Below are 17538 nucleotides of genomic sequence, written 5' to 3'. Positions count from 1 at the left end.
CTCATAATAATACAAGTTAAGTCTACACTGAGCTAATAAGTTTTCATCACAGATTGGCTAAAATCCAAATAATTTCATTAAATACCCTATTGGTGGAACTGTGGGAAAGAAGGGCTCTCATATATTACTTGTTGGAGAATAAATTGGTACAAACTCTATGGAGGACAACTTGCTGAAATCAGTATATATGTATATATATTTATATAACATACAATTATAATAGGTAAAATATACCATAATGTAATCAATAATTTTAATAATTACCATATAGTTATGACAATAGTGATCTTATGTTATACTACATTATTAAAATTATATTATTACATGATTATATACTTATTTGTCAGCATATCTACTTTTATATTTATGTGTGTGTGAATGTGTCTGTCTTCTCAGTTTCATTTCTGGGAATTTATTCCACATATATACTAGCACATGACTTATTCATTCATTGACTTATATATAAGGTTATATATATTCATTCATTCATTCATTCATTCATTCATTCATTGACTTATATATAAGGTTACTCATTGCAGCATTGTTTATCGTATCAAAAGAGAACCTGGATGTCCATAAGCAAAAGACTGGGCAAGTAAGATATGCTCTATCTCTGTAATTGAATAGGATGCAGCTGTAAAAAAAGAACGTTGATGCTTTATTCAGATTGAGAATCTCTTATCTGAGATGCTTGGGACCATAAATGTTTCAGATTTCTGAATTTTGTTTTGTTTTGTTTTTTGGAGTATTTGCATATACATAATGAGATATTCTGGGGCTGGGACCCAAGGCCAAACATGAAATTTGTTTTGTATCTACCTTATACACATAGCCTGTAGGTAATGTTATACAATATTTTAAGTAATTTTCTGCATGAAACAAAGTTTGCATACATTGAACCATCAGAAAGCAAAGGTGTCACTATCTCAGCCACCCATGTGGACAGTCTGTGGAGTTGTTTGGCATCACCTTCATTTCTGACTCTGAATTTACATGCTACTGATAAGCAATCATTTTCTTATACTTGCTCATGCATAAGTACTTAACTGCAAAAAATATGGCATAACATTAATACAGTGGAAAAAAAAATATGTTCAGGGTAATGAAGCAGCACAGTAGCATTACCAGAATACCTGTATCAGCTTTTAAACAACAGAAACAACAAACAATGGCAGGCTTTTAGTTTTCACCTATGATGCTGATTTTTGATAGAAAGGTTACTACTATACACTGTGTCATTTTTTTTTTAGGTGAGAAGAAACATCAGAAGCAGCTGAGGGGCCAGGAAATAGGTCCGCTAGGGATAAGGAAACATTCTGCTGGATGGCTTTTTTTTTTTATTTTATTTATTATTATTATACTTTAAGTTTTAGGGTACATGTGCACAATGTGCAGGTTTGTTACATATGTATACATGTGCCATGTTGGTGTGCTGCACCCATTAACTCGTCATTTAGCATTAGGTATATCTCCTAAAGCTATCCCTCCCCGCTCCCCCGACCCCACAACCGTCCCCTGTGTGCGATGTTCCCCTTCCTGTGTCCATGTGCTCTCATTGTTCAATTCCCACCTATGAGTGAGAACATGCGGTGTTTGGTTTTTTGTCCTTGTGATAGTTTGCTGAGAATGATGGTTTCCAGCTTCATCCGTGTCCCTACAAAGGACACGAACTCATCATTTTTTATGGCTGCATAGTATTCCATGGTGTATATGTGCCACATTTTCTTAATCCAGTCTATCATTGTTGGACATTTGGGTTGGTTCCAAGTCTTTGCTATTGTGAATAGTGCCGCAGTAAACATACATGTGCATGTGTCTTTATAGCAGCATGATTTATAATCCTTTGGGTATATACCCAATAATGGGATGGCTGGGTCAAACGGTATTTCTAGTTCTAGATCCCTGAGGAATCGTCACACCGACTTCCACAATGGTTGAACTAGTTTATGGTCCCACCAACAGTGTAAAAGTGTTCCTATTTCTCCACATCCTCTCCAGCACCTGTTGTTTCCTGACTTTTTAATGATTGCCATTGTAACTGGTGTGAGATGGTATCTCACTGTGGTTTTGATTTGCATTTCTCTGATGGCCACTGATGATGAGCATTTTTTCATGTGTTTTTTGGCTGCATAAATGCCTTCTTTTGAGAAGTGTCTGTTCATATCCTTTGCCCACTTTTTGATGGGGTTGTTTGTTTTTTTCTTGTAAATTTGTTGGAGTTCATTGTAGATTCTGGATATTAGCCCTTTGTCAGATGAGTAGATTGCAAAAATGTTCTCCCATTCTGTAGGTTGCCTGTTCACTCTGATGGTAGTTTCTTTTGCTGTGCAGAAGCTCCTTAGTTTAATTAGATCCCATTTGTCAATTTTGGCTTTTGTTGCCATTGCTTTTGGTGTTTTAGTCATGAAGTCCTTGCCCATGCCTATGTCCTGAATGGTATTGCCTAGGTTTTCTTCTAGGGTTTTTATGGTTTTAGGTCTAACATGTAAGTCTTTAATCCATCTTGAATTTAATTTTTGTGTAAGGTGTAAGGAAGGGATCCAGTTTCAGCTTTCTACATACGGCTAGCCAGTTTTCCCAGCACCATTTATTAAATAGGGAATCCTTTCCCCATTGCTTGGATGGCTTTTTAAAATGTTTCCTCTAGAATCGTCTGCCTCATTAACAATGGCTTTTGTCTTAGAAGTCTCTTTGATGTTATAAAGTGACATGATTTCTTATTCTGTTAAAAATGCACTCTACTTTAGTCCTAAAATAAGCCCATCACACCATGTCGTCTTCTGGCACTTTTTCTGCAATGTTAACATCATCTTCATTGTGATTACTACTACCATAACCTTGATTCAGAACCATTTCTGCTATTTCTTTTTTCTTTTTTTGAGATAGCGTCTAACTCTGCCACCCAGGCTGGAGTGCAGTGGCGTGATCTCGGCTCACTGCAACCTCCACCTCCCAGGCTCGGTCTCCCAAGTAGCTGGGACCACAGGCATGTGCCATCATGCCCACCAAACGTTTTGTATTTTTTAATAGAGACAGGGTTTTGCTGTTTGCCCAGGCTGGTCTTGAACTCCTGAGCTTAAGTGATACGCCTACCTCGGCCTCGCAAAGTGCTAGAATACAGGCGTGAGCCACCGTGCCCAGCCCATTTCTGCTATTTTACCATTGGTCAATGAATGAGCAACTGGAGACTCATTATCAATGTTAAAAACTTATTTGATATCCATTTCTTCCAACTTACTGACAGACTCTGAAGGTATGTTTTTTTTGTATATGTAAGGAAGTCAAACATCTTTTTATTTTTATTTATTTATTTTTAAAATTTTTAATTAATTTATTTTTTTGAGACGGAGTCTTTCTCTGTCGCCTAGGCTGGAGTGCAGCGGCGCGATCTTGGCTCACGGCAAGCTCCGCCTCCTGGGTTCACGCCATTCGCCTGCCTCAGCCTCCCAAGTAGCTGAGACTACAGGTACCCGCCAGCATGCCTGGCTTATTTTTTGTATTTTTAGTAGAGACGGGGTTTCACCGTGTTAGCCAGGATGGTCTCGGTCTCCTGACCTCGTGATCTACCCGCCTCGGCCTTCCAAAGTGCTGGCATTACAGGAGTGAGCCACCGCGCCTGGCCTTTTTTTTTTTTTTTTTTTTTAAATCTTGACATACAGAATCCTTCAAAGTCACTGCCTTGTTCATCATCATTACTGAACATAGTTGCAAGCTAGAGATTGTGCCAGGTATGCACAGCTGTGTCTTTAGATACTGTGTTCCAGTCATCGACGATAGCATATACAGCATTCTAAATACTAAACTGCTTTTGAAAACCTTCGACGCTCATATTTCTGTTCACTGCTGCAAGTAGGTTGTTCAAGAAAGTGTTTTTATATTTATTCTTTATTGATCTGAGGATACCCTGCTCACTTGCTGAATTAATGAAGTCACATTTGGGGGAAAGTACATGGAATAAACATTATTTTTAATGAGATTTTTCAGCTGGAGGATGAGCAGAACAGTTGTCAAGGAATAACAAAATCTTGTAGCCATCATCCATTCCAGCTTCCCTGCAGCAAACCTGAACCACTGCTACAAAATGTTTGTGAAACCAATCAGAAAAGATGTCCCTAGTGACCCATGCCTTTTTGTTAGTCTAATAATGAACCCAATCTTTCCCATACAGCAGGTTTACACTTAGTGTGTCTTCTGCATTAGCACCTCCCAGGACAGTTACTCTGTCCATGGCATTCTTATCGTGTAGGGGCTGTAGTCAGAGTCTTTCTGGGGAACTAACACTAAACTGTGATGTTTCATCAGCATTATAGACTTATTCTGGTGTCAGATTTTCATCAGTGATGGCCTTGGCAAACTTGTCAATGAATTTTTCTGCTTCTTCATGATCAGCAGTTGCTTTATCACCACAAATCTTTAAAAAATTAATGTGTCTTTTCTTAAATTTCTGCAATCAGCCTGTTGAATATTCATAGTTCCCTTCAATTTTCAGTTCATCATGATATATCTTTGCTTGTTTCATGAGCACCATACCATTAAGTAGTATGTTTTCTCTGCCGTGCTGACAGATTTACTCTTTCAGTACACACTTGAGATCTTCATTTTGGTTTTCTGCAATTAAAAAAAATTTTTCATTAACTTCTGTTCATTGACACTTCAGCATAGAACTTCAACAATTTATCCTTCTGTTTCTTCAGGTTGTATATGGTGGTCAATCCAACACCATGCTCTTTTGTAAGACATTTCCCACACTGCTTTCCAGTTTATCCAGCAACTTGACTTTTTGTGCTAGAGATAAGCATAAATGCTTCCTCTTTTTCTGTCACTTACTCAGCTTTTCAACATTGTCTTTATCCCACAAAGCAGAGAATAAGCAAAAAACCCCACAGTGAGTAATGCACAGTCTTGGCTCTGTGTGGGGCATCGTGGGGAACCTATCATTGGTGCGTCTGGCCTGTACCTGTGCCATTTTATTACCCTTCTTTGGATGTGCTTGGGTGGGAGAATCTGTGCATGCATGGAAAAGATATGTCAGAGCTGAAGGGGGCTGGGGAGGATCTTTTTTCCTTAAATTGTGTTATGTGCTTACAGTTTGACTGTGACTCATTACATGAGGTCAGGTGTGGAATTTTCCATTGTGGGTATCATGTTAGTGCTCAAAAAATTTCAGATCTTGGAGCATTTTGGATTTCAGATTTTTGGATTATGGATGATTAACCTGTATGGAAAGATCTCTAACATAGTTTTGTCAAGAGAAAACAGTAGACAACATGACAATATTTATACAGAAGGGTGTGTATATGCTTCTTATATATTCAAAGGGGAGGAATTAAGAATATGTATTCATATTTGTATAAAGGTTTCACAAAAAACTAATAAAAGTGATTATTTTTGGAGGTGTTGCTGGGCACATGAGGAACAGGGCTTGAAAGGAGAATGTTTACTATGTATGTTTTTATATTGTTTGAGTCTTCTGAATATATTAAAATAAGATTAAAAACTTTGTAAAATTTTAAAAATTAAAAATTTTGTAAAAGATCTTTAAAGAAAATATTTTCTTTCTTCTTTCTTTTTTAAATCAGTAAACTAAAAAAGCTGAGTGAAGACAGTTTGACTAAGCAGCCTGAAGAAGTTTTTGATGTATTAGAGAAGCTTGGAGAAGGGTAAGTACAAAAAATATGAAAGCATGTAAATAATTTCAGAACAATTTAAAAAATATTATATGATATTAATCTTTCAACTAGAGTATATTCGTATGAATTGAATAGTATTTAATAGTAATTAAACTTGGCAGGTGACACTGAATTTTAAAGATTAGTTTGTGCTAAATCTGGTAATAGTGTTTTTTCAGAGAAAGTAGGCCATATATATAAGGGAAAAGCAAGAAATGTGCTGTGAAATGATTTTCAAGAGGTTTGTTAGTTCATCCCTTACGGCGTTCTTATTAATATGCTTGAAGGTTTTGACTTTGTTAGACAAGTGACCATAAGGCCATCCTTTTAGATCTTGAGGCTCATTTTATTTTGGAAAAGGTAAGTAGTTGATATGACAAGAATAGCTTAGTGAGGGAAACGGTTTGTATAGGCAGAAGAATAATTGACATGGTTTCAAAATAACAGTAGAGAAACATGTCCCGGTTTGAGCAGAGAGAAAGGTAGGGAGCATTTAATGGAATGGCAAAGTATAGGAGAATTTCCAAAATAATAAAGGTACAAAACAGAATTAAAAGAAGCTTATAGATCAGCAAGAACAAGGACAAGGAAATAGAGAAAATAAAAAGGTAAAATAATAAGCTAGGCCGGGCGCGGTGGCTCACGCCTGTAATCCCAGCACTTTGGGAGGCTGAGGTGGGTGGATCACTTGAGGTCAGAAGTTCAAGACCAGCCTGACCAACATGGAGAAACCCCATGTCTACTAAAAATACAAAATTAGCCGGGCGTGGTAGCGGGCGCCTGTAATCCCAGCTGTTTGGGAAGCTAAGGCAGGAGAATCGCTTGAACCCGGAAGGTGAAGGTTGCGGTGAGCTGAGATCATGCCATTGCACTCTAGCCTGGACGACACAAGCGAAGCTCCGTCTCAAAAAAAAATAATAATAAATAAATAAAAAATAAAAATAAGCTAAACATGATAGAAGGAATAAAATCAAGTGTATTTTTCAGTAAATGTTAATTCTCCCATTAAAGACAAACTGTTAGAGTAAATGAACATGCGAAACCTACCTATATTCTGTTTATAGGAGATGCAAGTAAAACAAATAATGGAAATATAAGGCTATTTATTTATTATTAATAGAGATGGGATCTTGCTATGTTACCCAGGCTGGTCTTCACTCCTGGCCTCAAGCGATCCTCCTTCCTTGGCCTCCCAAATTGTTAGGATTATAGGTGTGGGCCACTGTGCATAGCCTATAAGGATATTTCTTATAAAAATATTATAGGTAAAGGTACAAATAAACAGAAAGTAATAGTAGCAATATTTATATTAGATACATTAAAGTTTAAAAGGTTTCAACTAAATAAAGAGATATATTAGGTAGCAATATCAAAGACAATTTATAACAAAACATGTCAGACAACATGGCAGCTAAATTTATGACAGAAAAGCTATTAGTGATGTCAGAGGCATCTAATAAAAGTATAATTGCATGGGAGATTTCAATGTATCTCTTTTAGAATTGGACAGATATAATAGAAAAAAGAGAAAGGACATAGAGGGATTAAACATTATGATGAATAAACTTGATTTTATAGAAATGTAAATATATATAAAGTAAAAATGTATAAAGTACCTGTATGTCTATATAACTATACATATATATTCTTGCAGACCTGCTTTTCTGGTGTATGTTCAAAGGACCATTGTTAAAAGAAAAGTTACAAATTCTAAAAAATAAGAGATTTTTACAGGTCACATTTTCTGATTGTATTAAGCTGTTCTTGTGTTGTTATAAGAAAAATACCTTAGGCTGGGTAATTTATAAAGAAAAATTTAATTGGCTCATGGTTCTGCAGACACTACAAAAAGCACGGTGCCAGCATCTGCTTCTGGTGAGGGCTTCAGGAAGGTTATAGTCATGGAAGAAGGCAAAGGAGGAGCAGATGTCTCACATGGTGAGAGCAGGAGCAAGATAGGGCAGGGGAGGTGCCACGCAGTTTTATTTTTTTTATTTAAAAATTTTTTTGAGACAGAGTTTCACTCTCGTCATCCAGCCTGGAGTGCAATGGCGCGATCGCGGCTCACTGCAACCTCTTCCCGGGTTCAAGGGATTCTCTTGCCTCAACTTCCCGAGTAGCTGGGATTACAGGTGCCTGCCACCATGCCCAGCTAATTTTCATATTTTTAGTAGAGATGAGATTTCACAATGTTGGCCAGGCTGGTCTCGAACTCCTGACCTCAGGTGATCTGCCTACCTCGGCCTCCCAAAGTGTTGGGATGACAGGCATGAGCCACTGCACCCGGCCTGCCACACCGTTTTAAACAAGCACATCCTGTGAGAACCCACCATCTCAAGGACAGCACCAAGCCATGAGGAAACTGCCCCTGTGACTCAAACATCTCCTAACAGGTTCCATCTCCAACATTAGGGATTACATTTCAAAATGAGGTTTGGAGAGGACAAATATGCAAACCATATCACTGATTATACTCACTAAATTAGAAATAAGTAATTATAATACGACAAAATCCACACCAACTGGAAATTAGGAAACATAATCTGAAGTAACCTGTTGATTGAAGAGGATATTATAAATTTTAAAACAATGAAAAGGAGAACACATTGTGCCAGTATCTATGGAATACGGCAAAACTAATTAAGAGAAAAGTTGTAGTTCTAAATTCTTTCATTACTAACAAAGAAAGGCAAAAAATAAACTTAGTGCTTACTTAAAGAACTTAGAAAAATTATGAAACATACCAAAAGAAACTAAGATTGAATTAAAGAAAAAGCTGAAATTAATGAGATAGAAAAAAATTAGAAATGATAAATATGGGCCAGGTGCAGTGGCTTACACGCTGTAATCCCAGCATTTTGGGAGGCCGAGGTGGATGGATCACTTGAGGTCAGGAGTTCAAGACCAGCTTGACCAATATGGTGAAACGCCATCTCTACTAAAAATACAAAAATTAGCCGGGCGTGAGGGCATGTGCCTGTAATCCCAGCTACTTGGAAGGCTGAGACAGGAGAATTGCTTGAACCCAGGAGGCGGAGGTTGCAGTGAGCCGAGATCGTGCCATTGCACTCCAGCCTGGGTGACACAGCATGACTCTGTCTCAAAAAAAAAAAAAAAGATATATATATATGTTTGTATATATAAAAGCTTTTGAAGAGATCAGTAAAATAGTTAAACCTCTTACAATGTTGACTACAGAAAATAGAGCGAAAATACAGAAGATCTGGAATAAGAAGGAAGATGTAGCCAGTGAGAGAGAAATGATTAAATAAATGTTAATTATAAAGGTGCCAACTCATAACATATTATTTACAATAGCCAAAATGTGGAAACAACTCAAATGTCCATCTGCTATCCCAGGTGAATAAACAAAATGTGATATGTCTGTACAGTGACCTTCTAGCCATAAAAAGTAGTGAAGTACTGGTACATTTTACAGTGTAGTTGGACCTACAAAATATTATGCTAAGTGAAGGAAGAAGTCAGATATAAAAGGTCACATATTATATGATTTCATTTATATGAAGTATCTAGAATAGATAAATCTGTAGAGACGGAAAGCAGTTTCTATATATTTTGGAACTACATACAGATAATGGTTGCACAGCATTGTGAATGCACTAAATGCCATTGAATTGTACACTTTAGAATAGTGAATTTTATGTTGTGTGTATTTCACCTCCTCCCCTCCAGGAAGGTTCCAAGTATGTTTTATACAGGGTTTAAAGGACAGTTAATTATAGTTTTTTTTAAAAAAATGAAGCTAGTGTAACTTTAATATCAAGACCTAAATGTACAATAAAAGAAAACTGTAATTCAGCCTTGCTTTGTTACTCATTATGGTAACTGTTTCCACTTGTCTCAGGTGAATAGCTGTTGCCACTTCTCTTGTGTTGGGATCCTGTTATCTATTGAACTCAAGGAGCCAGTTTCACTGCTGGCATATTTGTCATCTTTCCCCTGCACTAATAGAGCTTTGATCGATGCTGGTATCCTCTGGACCCTTTTTGTCAACATAGTTAGGGAGTATGTGAGCATGGCACTTATAATATATATCCATTCTAGTATCCCATTTCCTTGAGCCTTTGATATGCTTCCTTTGGTGTGTACTGAGGCTCACTTAGCATCTCACTTAATATGGGCCACTGTTGAGTCCAGGTTTCAGTTAACTGGCTGAGCAACTGTTAGGGACACCCCCAACTGTTTGAGCTAACATGCTGAGTCTGGAATTTCTGGTCTTGCATCCATATCAGTACATTTCTTCCTCTCTGGAAATCTTAGAATTTGTTCTCACACATATTCTTTAGGGTTCTGATAAAAATTGGCAAAATCTTGCACCTTTTTTAGTGTGAATAGTAGCTGCTTGGGTTAAACTTTATACTTGTCTCCCTGTTGTCTATGGGAGTTGAGTATAACTTTGGGTCTGGAAGCAATGAGAAGTGGTGGTGGAGTGGTCTGGAGGACCACTCCATTCTGCTGAAAAGTGACTGCCTCAGGAGGTAGATAAGAGTCTTCAGGCATTGTAAGGTTAATTTTCTCAGACAGGAGGGCAGAGTTGCTTTTGGTAGCAAGGGAGGCTTGATAGGATTTGGGGATTTAAGGTACTCAGATTAATGAGAATCTATCTAAATGTCCTAATACCAGTTCTCTAGGTACTTCTCTTTACTGTTAGATGCCTTAACTTTAACATAACAGACCTGGTGCTGATGTGAATTCAACTTGCAATGTAATTCAACTTCCAGTAAGACTATACCTAGAGTTTGTTTTTCAGAAATCTTAACCCTGTTTCTGTAAGAATTAAGAAATTCAGAAGTTTTCTGGTTCTCTCAGTCTTGAGCTGGACATTTAAGCCTTTAGCTTGCTGTGTTTGTTCTATAACTTTTCCAGTGCAGGCAGAGGCAGCGGCCCATTCTATAGTCCTTATACTTTATTTTCACCATACATTGTATTGATACAGCTACTTGGTCTTTTAAAGCTTTGCTTAGACTCCAGGCAACTAAGGGTGATAATTTAAATGACTGTTTGCCACTGAATGCCGTAGACCATCAGTATTCTATTTGTTACTTGTATTGAAGTCATTACTGTCTACACATCTGTATTAGTTTGTTTTCACACTGTTGGTAAAGACATACCCGGGACTGGGCAATTTACGAAAGAAAGAGGTTTAATCGATTTACAGTTCCACGTGGGTAGGGAGGCCTCACAATCATGGCAGAAGGCAAGGAAGATCAGGTCACATCGTACATGGATGGCAGCGGGCAAAGAGAGAGTTTGTGCAGACAAACTCCCATTTTTAAAACCATCAGATCTCGTGAGACCCATTCACTATCATGAGAACAGCATGGGAAAGACCTGCCCCCATGATTCAGTCGTCTCCCACTGAGTCCCTACCACAACACGTGGTAATTATGGGAGCTACAAGATGAGATTTGGGTGGGGCATAGCCAAACCATATCAACATCTAAGAAAGAACTAATTCAAGACTCTCATCTTTAAGATTCTTTCCCTTGGAACCTCTTCTTCTACCAAAAACTATATTGCTATCAAGGAAAATATAAGCTACTCTATGTACTCTAGATATGAAGAATTTAGTAATGAAGTTAGGAGCTGAAATGAATTGTGGAGGGGCCAGGGATGCAAAGCTCATGAAAACTGTTGCCAAAGGTTGAAGGTCGAAGTCAGCATTGAAGATCTCAGCCTGAAGCACTGAAGTGGGTGTTTCTCAAAAGCTCTCTGGGAATCTGCTGGAATCCTGCAGTCTTGAGAAACTCCCACCAACTACCTCAGTCTGCAACAGTGGTGGCTGTTGGAAGCTCAGCAGGAAGCTGCTGTGCACTTCATATCTGTCAGTCCATCTGCTACAACTGTATCTGGAGAAAATGGTTTCTCCTTTCGTCATTCACACATACATGTTTTTCTCACTGGCAGACTTTTAATGAGGAACCATTCAGGGAAGGGGATTCTGGGAAGTGGGGATTGCAGCTTCTCTTTCGTAGTGCTGAGGAGTCCTTAGAAAGGAATGATGGTGTTGCCTAATTGACAGTAGATGATCTAGCACTGAATTCTATTTTGAGGGAGTATACACACATACACACATACGGCTTTCGAGGGGAGATACACACACATACATTCCCCCACACCCAGCCCAATGTGACTTTGGGTACCAAACCAAATTAAATGACTTCAGAGAGCCCAAAGAAACAGAGGAGAGGATAAAATGTATTTTATTGAAGTAGCCGCTTTATCACTTATTTGTCTCTTTTTCACTTGTTTTAAAAGATTATAAATTTGGAAGGGCTTCTGCATAGATTTCTAATATTAGGAAACATTCAATGTCTTCCATTGGCTTGCTCTTCTTTCCCTTCTGTGATAAATATGGTGAGAAAAACATGATTTTTGGGGTGGGAATGTGTTTGAATTCTGGCCCTACTGGTCTGTTTCTCATCTTTTAATGACGATAATAGTGTTTTTCCTTATGATTGTGAGGGTTGAATTTCATAATGCATGTAAAGTACTTAGCATAGGACCTGGTTTATAGTAAGAACTCAGTACATAGTAGTGTTTAACCTCATTTTTAAGTTCATTCTAAGATACAAATGGCTTCTTCCTTCTTTGTTTTTGCTTTTTAAAACACGTGAATATTCAATAGGCAAAGTTTCAGGAGTTGTAGCAGAGACAGGTTTTGGGCAAGTGACTATTAGACCCTGTTCCTCATTTTATTTACCTGTGAGTTTGTAATTTTTCTCTTGAGGAAAAGGTAATGAAAGGAACTTTTTAAAAGAGACCTTGGATCTGTAAATCAGGTCGAAGCAGATGGCTGCAGATTCCTTGCTTCTCTAACTTTGATGTTAATGTGGTCCCCAGCTGAGGGTTTTAACTGTTAAGGTACTCTGAATAGAAGTGTGACTTTTTGATATTCTGGGGGTCATTTTCCTTGAGATCAGCCTTTTCTCCTAATTTGAGGCTTTGGCTATTTTTAATCTACATTTCATTCTTTTAATTTCCATTTATATCTTCTTAATGCTGCATTTGTTTGAGTTGACAAAACGTAAGTCTGTTTCTTTCATTCATAAGAAAAATAGCTACTCATTATATGTTAACTTGATTATTTCAAGTCTGTAGTTGAAGCAATAAAGCTAAGATATAATTCATTACCTTTTAAAGTTGTTACTTGTTTACTTTGATTTTTTAGTCATTTAAATAGTGTTTTAAACTAGAAAAGACTATCCACAGAAAACTCATAGTAGACTTTTAATCTTATAGTTACGATGTTTGATAGGAAAAAAATAATGTCTTGGTTTCTTTTAGGTCTTATGGAAGTGTGTTTAAAGCAATACACAAGGAATCTGGTCAAGTTGTCGCAATTAAACAAGTACCTGTTGAATCAGATCTTCAGGAAATAATCAAAGAAATTTCCATAATGCAGCAATGTGACAGGTATGAAGAGATTTTATTTCTTTGCTTACCCTTGTTTTGACAAGTTTTGCTAATAACATATAACAAAATTTATTCTTTGATCATCTGTTTAGTTTTCATTTCTTTTTTTTGAGACGGGGTTTTGCTGTTGTTGCCCAGGCTGGAGTGCAATGGCACCATCTTGGCTTACCACAACCTCCGCCTTCTGGGTTCAAGCGATTCTCCTGCCCCAGCCCCCTGAGTATCTGGGATTACAGTCATGTGCCACCATGCCCGGCTAATTTTGTATTTTTAGTAGAGTTGGGGTTTCTCCATGTTGGTCAGGCTGGTCTTGAACTCCTGACCTCAGGTGATCCACCTGCCTTGGCCTCCCAAAGTGCTGGGATTACAGGCGTGAGCTACCACGCCTGGCCTAGTTTTCATTTCTGACTTCCCATTGGAAGTGAGATTAATCCTTTAAGGCAGATGAGGATGGCTTTGTCAAGTGTCTTTAGGACTTACAGCTCTTTGCAGCTTTTCTGCTTAAAAGCGGAAATGAGGCTGGATGTGGTGGATCATGCCTGTAATCTCAACCCTTAGAGAGGCCAGAGCATCGAGGGTAAAGGAGCCCAGGAGTTCAAGGCCAGTCTGAGCAACATAGTGAGACCCTTTCTCTACCAAAAAAGAAAAAATTATCCAGGTGTGGTGGCTTGGACTTGTAGTCCTAGCTACTTGGGAAGCTGAGGCGGGAGGATTGTTTGAGCCGAGGAGTTCAGGGCCACGGTTAGCTGTGATCGCAGCACTGCACTACAGCCTGGACTTTTTTAGGACAAATTTATGGATGAGAATGAGTTTTTGATGTTAAAGGGGTCATTTAACAGTCTGTATTATGTAATCACTTTTACTAATTAAGAAGTCATGTTTTATGTAAATCTAATTCATTCAGCAAACATTCACTGAGCATCCCCAGTTGACCCGGTACTGTGCCAGGGTCTAAGAATGCCAAAAGAACTAAGATACTTTTTTGTTTTTGAGGGGTCAGTAGTGTAGTTGGGAAGACAAATATATAAATAAATAACTGTAATATAGCACACTCATTGTACTGACTGGTGCATGGGGTAATGTGAAAAGAAGAAGGCAGGGCATCTTCCTCAGCCAGTGGAGCCAGGAAATCTGGAATGCTGACGAAGAGTTAATTTGGTGAAGAAATGGAGTGATAAGGGAGAGTCAAGGGAATGACAGGTAGAAAGATAAAAACAGCTCATTGGGGTGTGCTCATCTGACAAGATTTAGAATTATTGGAATGGAAAGTATGGGACAGAGAACAGAATGAAATGAGGTTGGACAGTTAAATGGAGCTGATGGTGAGAAGCATCTTATGCAATGTGAAGTAGCCTAGGCTTTATTCTATAAGGGATTCAGAGTGTATAAATTATGACTATGTTTAGCCTAAAGTTACTTAACCACAGAGAGATTTATTATTCTCCCTTAACAAAAAGTCTGCTAGTACAGCAGCAACAAAGGAACAGCCATGTCTCAGGCTTCTTTTCTTGTACTCTCTCATCGTTAGCATGTGCTTTGTCCTCATGCTTATTATCTCATGGCTACAACAGGGCTGCTACAGCTCCAGCTTTATGTCTACATTCCAGGCAGGAGGAATAAAAGAAGAAACAGGGAAGGGGCTTTCCCAGAAACCTTCAGCTTCAGTCTTATTTGTAAGAATTGTCTCATGTGTGACTTAGAGCTGGTGACACAGGGTAGTCTGGACACATTGTCTCCCCTTATCAATTCAGGGCCCTGTAATTAGAGATTTATGGAAAACTTTCTCTCCTGACAATACATAGGATCTATAGGATTGTAAGCTTTTTGGCTAATGAAGTGATTGCATAATCCTAGAGGAACTTTGCTGTTTGGATCTGTTCAATTTTGCTTTTCTTTAGAATATGCTGTATATTTAAATTATGTTACATATTTCCCATAGCATATGAAATTCAAGTGGTTATAGAAAAAAAAAAGATACATTCCTCAACTGTGGTTCCCACAATTTGATATAGAATAAGAGATGAGGTAGCATAGTGCTCGGCCATCAGGTATGCTTTATACTTGCCCGATGCTAGTATTATTTTGTTATTATGGTTAAAAATAGTTCAGGGATTAGCATTGTACTTAGAGTGTTGTCTAGGAAAGTCAGGGTCTCAAATATTACTATTACATATCTCTTCCCTCAATCTTGGTAGGTCTTGGAACCTGTCAAATCTTGTTCAGATTTCTGCAACAGCATCTTATTCGTTCACTTTGTCTTTCATTTTTGCCTCCTCCAACCCATTATCTTCCTTGAAGCTAGAGCGTTCTTTCTAAAATGCAAATGTAATCAAGCATTCCCTGTTTAAAACCCATGGTGCTCCATTGCCTCGAGAAATCCCGTCTCCTAAGAGTGGCATACAAGGTCCTTCATGTTCCATCTAGTGCTTACACCTCCGGTCTCTTACCTGAGTTTCTCTTTTAAATGCCTGTTTACTTGTATTCTCTATCATCTAAGTCTTAAGTTCCTTGGGTTCAGGGATTGTGTTTTACTCAGTGTCCTTGGATCCTGCCACATAATGGTTACTCAGATACTAATGAGTACTTCTATTTAATAATTTCTGTTTGGGCAACTCAGCTAGACTATCCAGAGGGAATTATACATTTAACATTCTAAAACCAGTTTTAAACATTCCAGACAAGCCTTTCAAATTCCTGTGCATCAAAGGCATCATCATCTACTTAGTCTTTTAGCAAGGCTGAGAATCATCTTTATTCCTTTTTATGATACTTCTGATGATACTGAGTCTTGTAGATTTTCCTTCTGAAATGTCATCACTATCTTTATTCTTCTCTTCATTCCTTAAGGAAAGGAACCATATATTTTTCTTTATTAGCACCTGTTCAGTGCCTAGCAGTATACTTTTTGATGAATGAATGAATAGATGTGGTATGTATGAGGAGTACAAGAAAGAGCATTACAGATTGAGGGAACCCCAGGGAAATCAGGTACTTATTCTTGTTATGCACTTTAAGCTTTTAAAGGGAAAGAAAAGAATACAATGAGAAGGAAATGTTAATAGAATTCTAGAACTTTTGTACCACTTTATAGCAGAATGCCTTACACATAGTAGGTACTTCTCAAATATTTGTTGAATGAAATAAATGTTGAAGCAAATATTGATGAAAAATGGTTTCTGCCTTTTAGATTTCACTGTCAAATTCATGTTGTAAGTATGAAGTTGCGAGGGATCAAAAAATTAGTTGGTTAAAAGATCCTAAAATGCTAAAAGATAGGACTAGTAAAAAATAAATTAGGGCCGGGCATGGTGGCTCACGCCTGTAATCTTAGCACTTTGGGAGGCGGAGGTGGGTGGATCATCTGAGATCAGGAGTTCAACACCAGCCTGGCCAACATGGCAAAACTCCGTTTCTACTAAAGATACAAAAATTAGTTGGACGTGGTGGCAGGTGCCTGTTAATTCTAGCTACTCAGGAGGCTGAGGCAGGAGAATCACTTTAACCTGGGAGGCGGAAGTTGCAGTGAGCTGAGATTGTACCACTGAACTCCAGCCTGGGTGACAGAGTGAGACTCTGTCTCAAAAAGAAAAAAAAAAAGAAAAACAATTAGGAAATGACAGGGAGAAACTTAGATTTTAGCTACCAATAACTAGTATTAATGTAAATGTGTTATTAAGAAATTAGCATAAAAATGATTGGAAGAAAACAGTATGAATTGAAAAAATCCCAAATAATACACTGAAATTTTGGTTAGGGAAAATGAGATATGCATTTCTGAAATTTAACTATTTTCTTAATACATTCAGCTATTTGTGAATTTGGTAAATTGTCTTGCTTTCTATACTCTATAAAAGGACCAGAGGTGGTGTTTTAATCTTTTTTTGTTCATTTTAAGTGAATATTTAATAATGGGCTGAATACTACATGTTGGTATAAATATCTCAGGGAGCCCATCTGCTTTGTTTATTGCTGAATGTGCAGTGCCTAGTTCAGTACCAGGTACAGAGCAGACATTTAATAAGTATTTATTAAATGGATAAATCATAGAATATTAGTGCTAGATTCAACTTTTGTTGGTCAGCTAGTTTAGTGTTTTTCAAATCATACCCTGCTCTAAGAAGGTACTTTTAGGGGCATTTTCTTCACTGAAGAATTGAGTAGAATGAGAACCTCATTATTGCTTTTATCTTTTTTATATATGGGACTCTTTTGAAATTTTTATTTGAGGAAAAGTCTTCTAGTGCTAAAGCATATTTAAAAACAATTTTGCAGATACAGAAAATGAGACCTAGAGCTTTTACATGAATTGCCCAAAATCACACTGCTAGTTAGTGACTGAGATGCAATAAGAACCCACATTTACCCAACTTCAGGGCCAGTGTTGAGGAAAGCAATGCCTGTAAAAAGATTCCAACAGTTCAAAGTGAAGCAC

At 37.7% G+C, this 17538-nt stretch overlaps 1 protein-coding gene across 1 annotated transcript in view; it reads left to right on the top strand.

The window, feature by feature from the left end:
- Positions 1 to 17538, top strand: part of STK3 (serine/threonine kinase 3) — a 356889-nt gene that overhangs the window by 51916 nt on the left and 287435 nt on the right. Inside the window, exons 2-3 of the mRNA XM_054499924.2 lie at positions 5580 to 5660; positions 12978 to 13106. Of these exons, the coding sequence (XP_054355899.1) occupies positions 5580 to 5660; positions 12978 to 13106 (210 nt within the window). The remainder of the gene's footprint in view (positions 1 to 5579; positions 5661 to 12977; positions 13107 to 17538) is intronic.

Source organism: Pongo pygmaeus, chromosome 7 (assembly GCF_028885625.2).
Source record: "Pongo pygmaeus isolate AG05252 chromosome 7, NHGRI_mPonPyg2-v2.0_pri, whole genome shotgun sequence".
Taxonomy (NCBI): domain Eukaryota; kingdom Metazoa; phylum Chordata; class Mammalia; order Primates; family Hominidae; genus Pongo; species Pongo pygmaeus.
The sequence above is the reverse complement of the archived record's forward strand: the minus strand, read 5'-3'. Positions and strand labels throughout refer to the sequence as shown.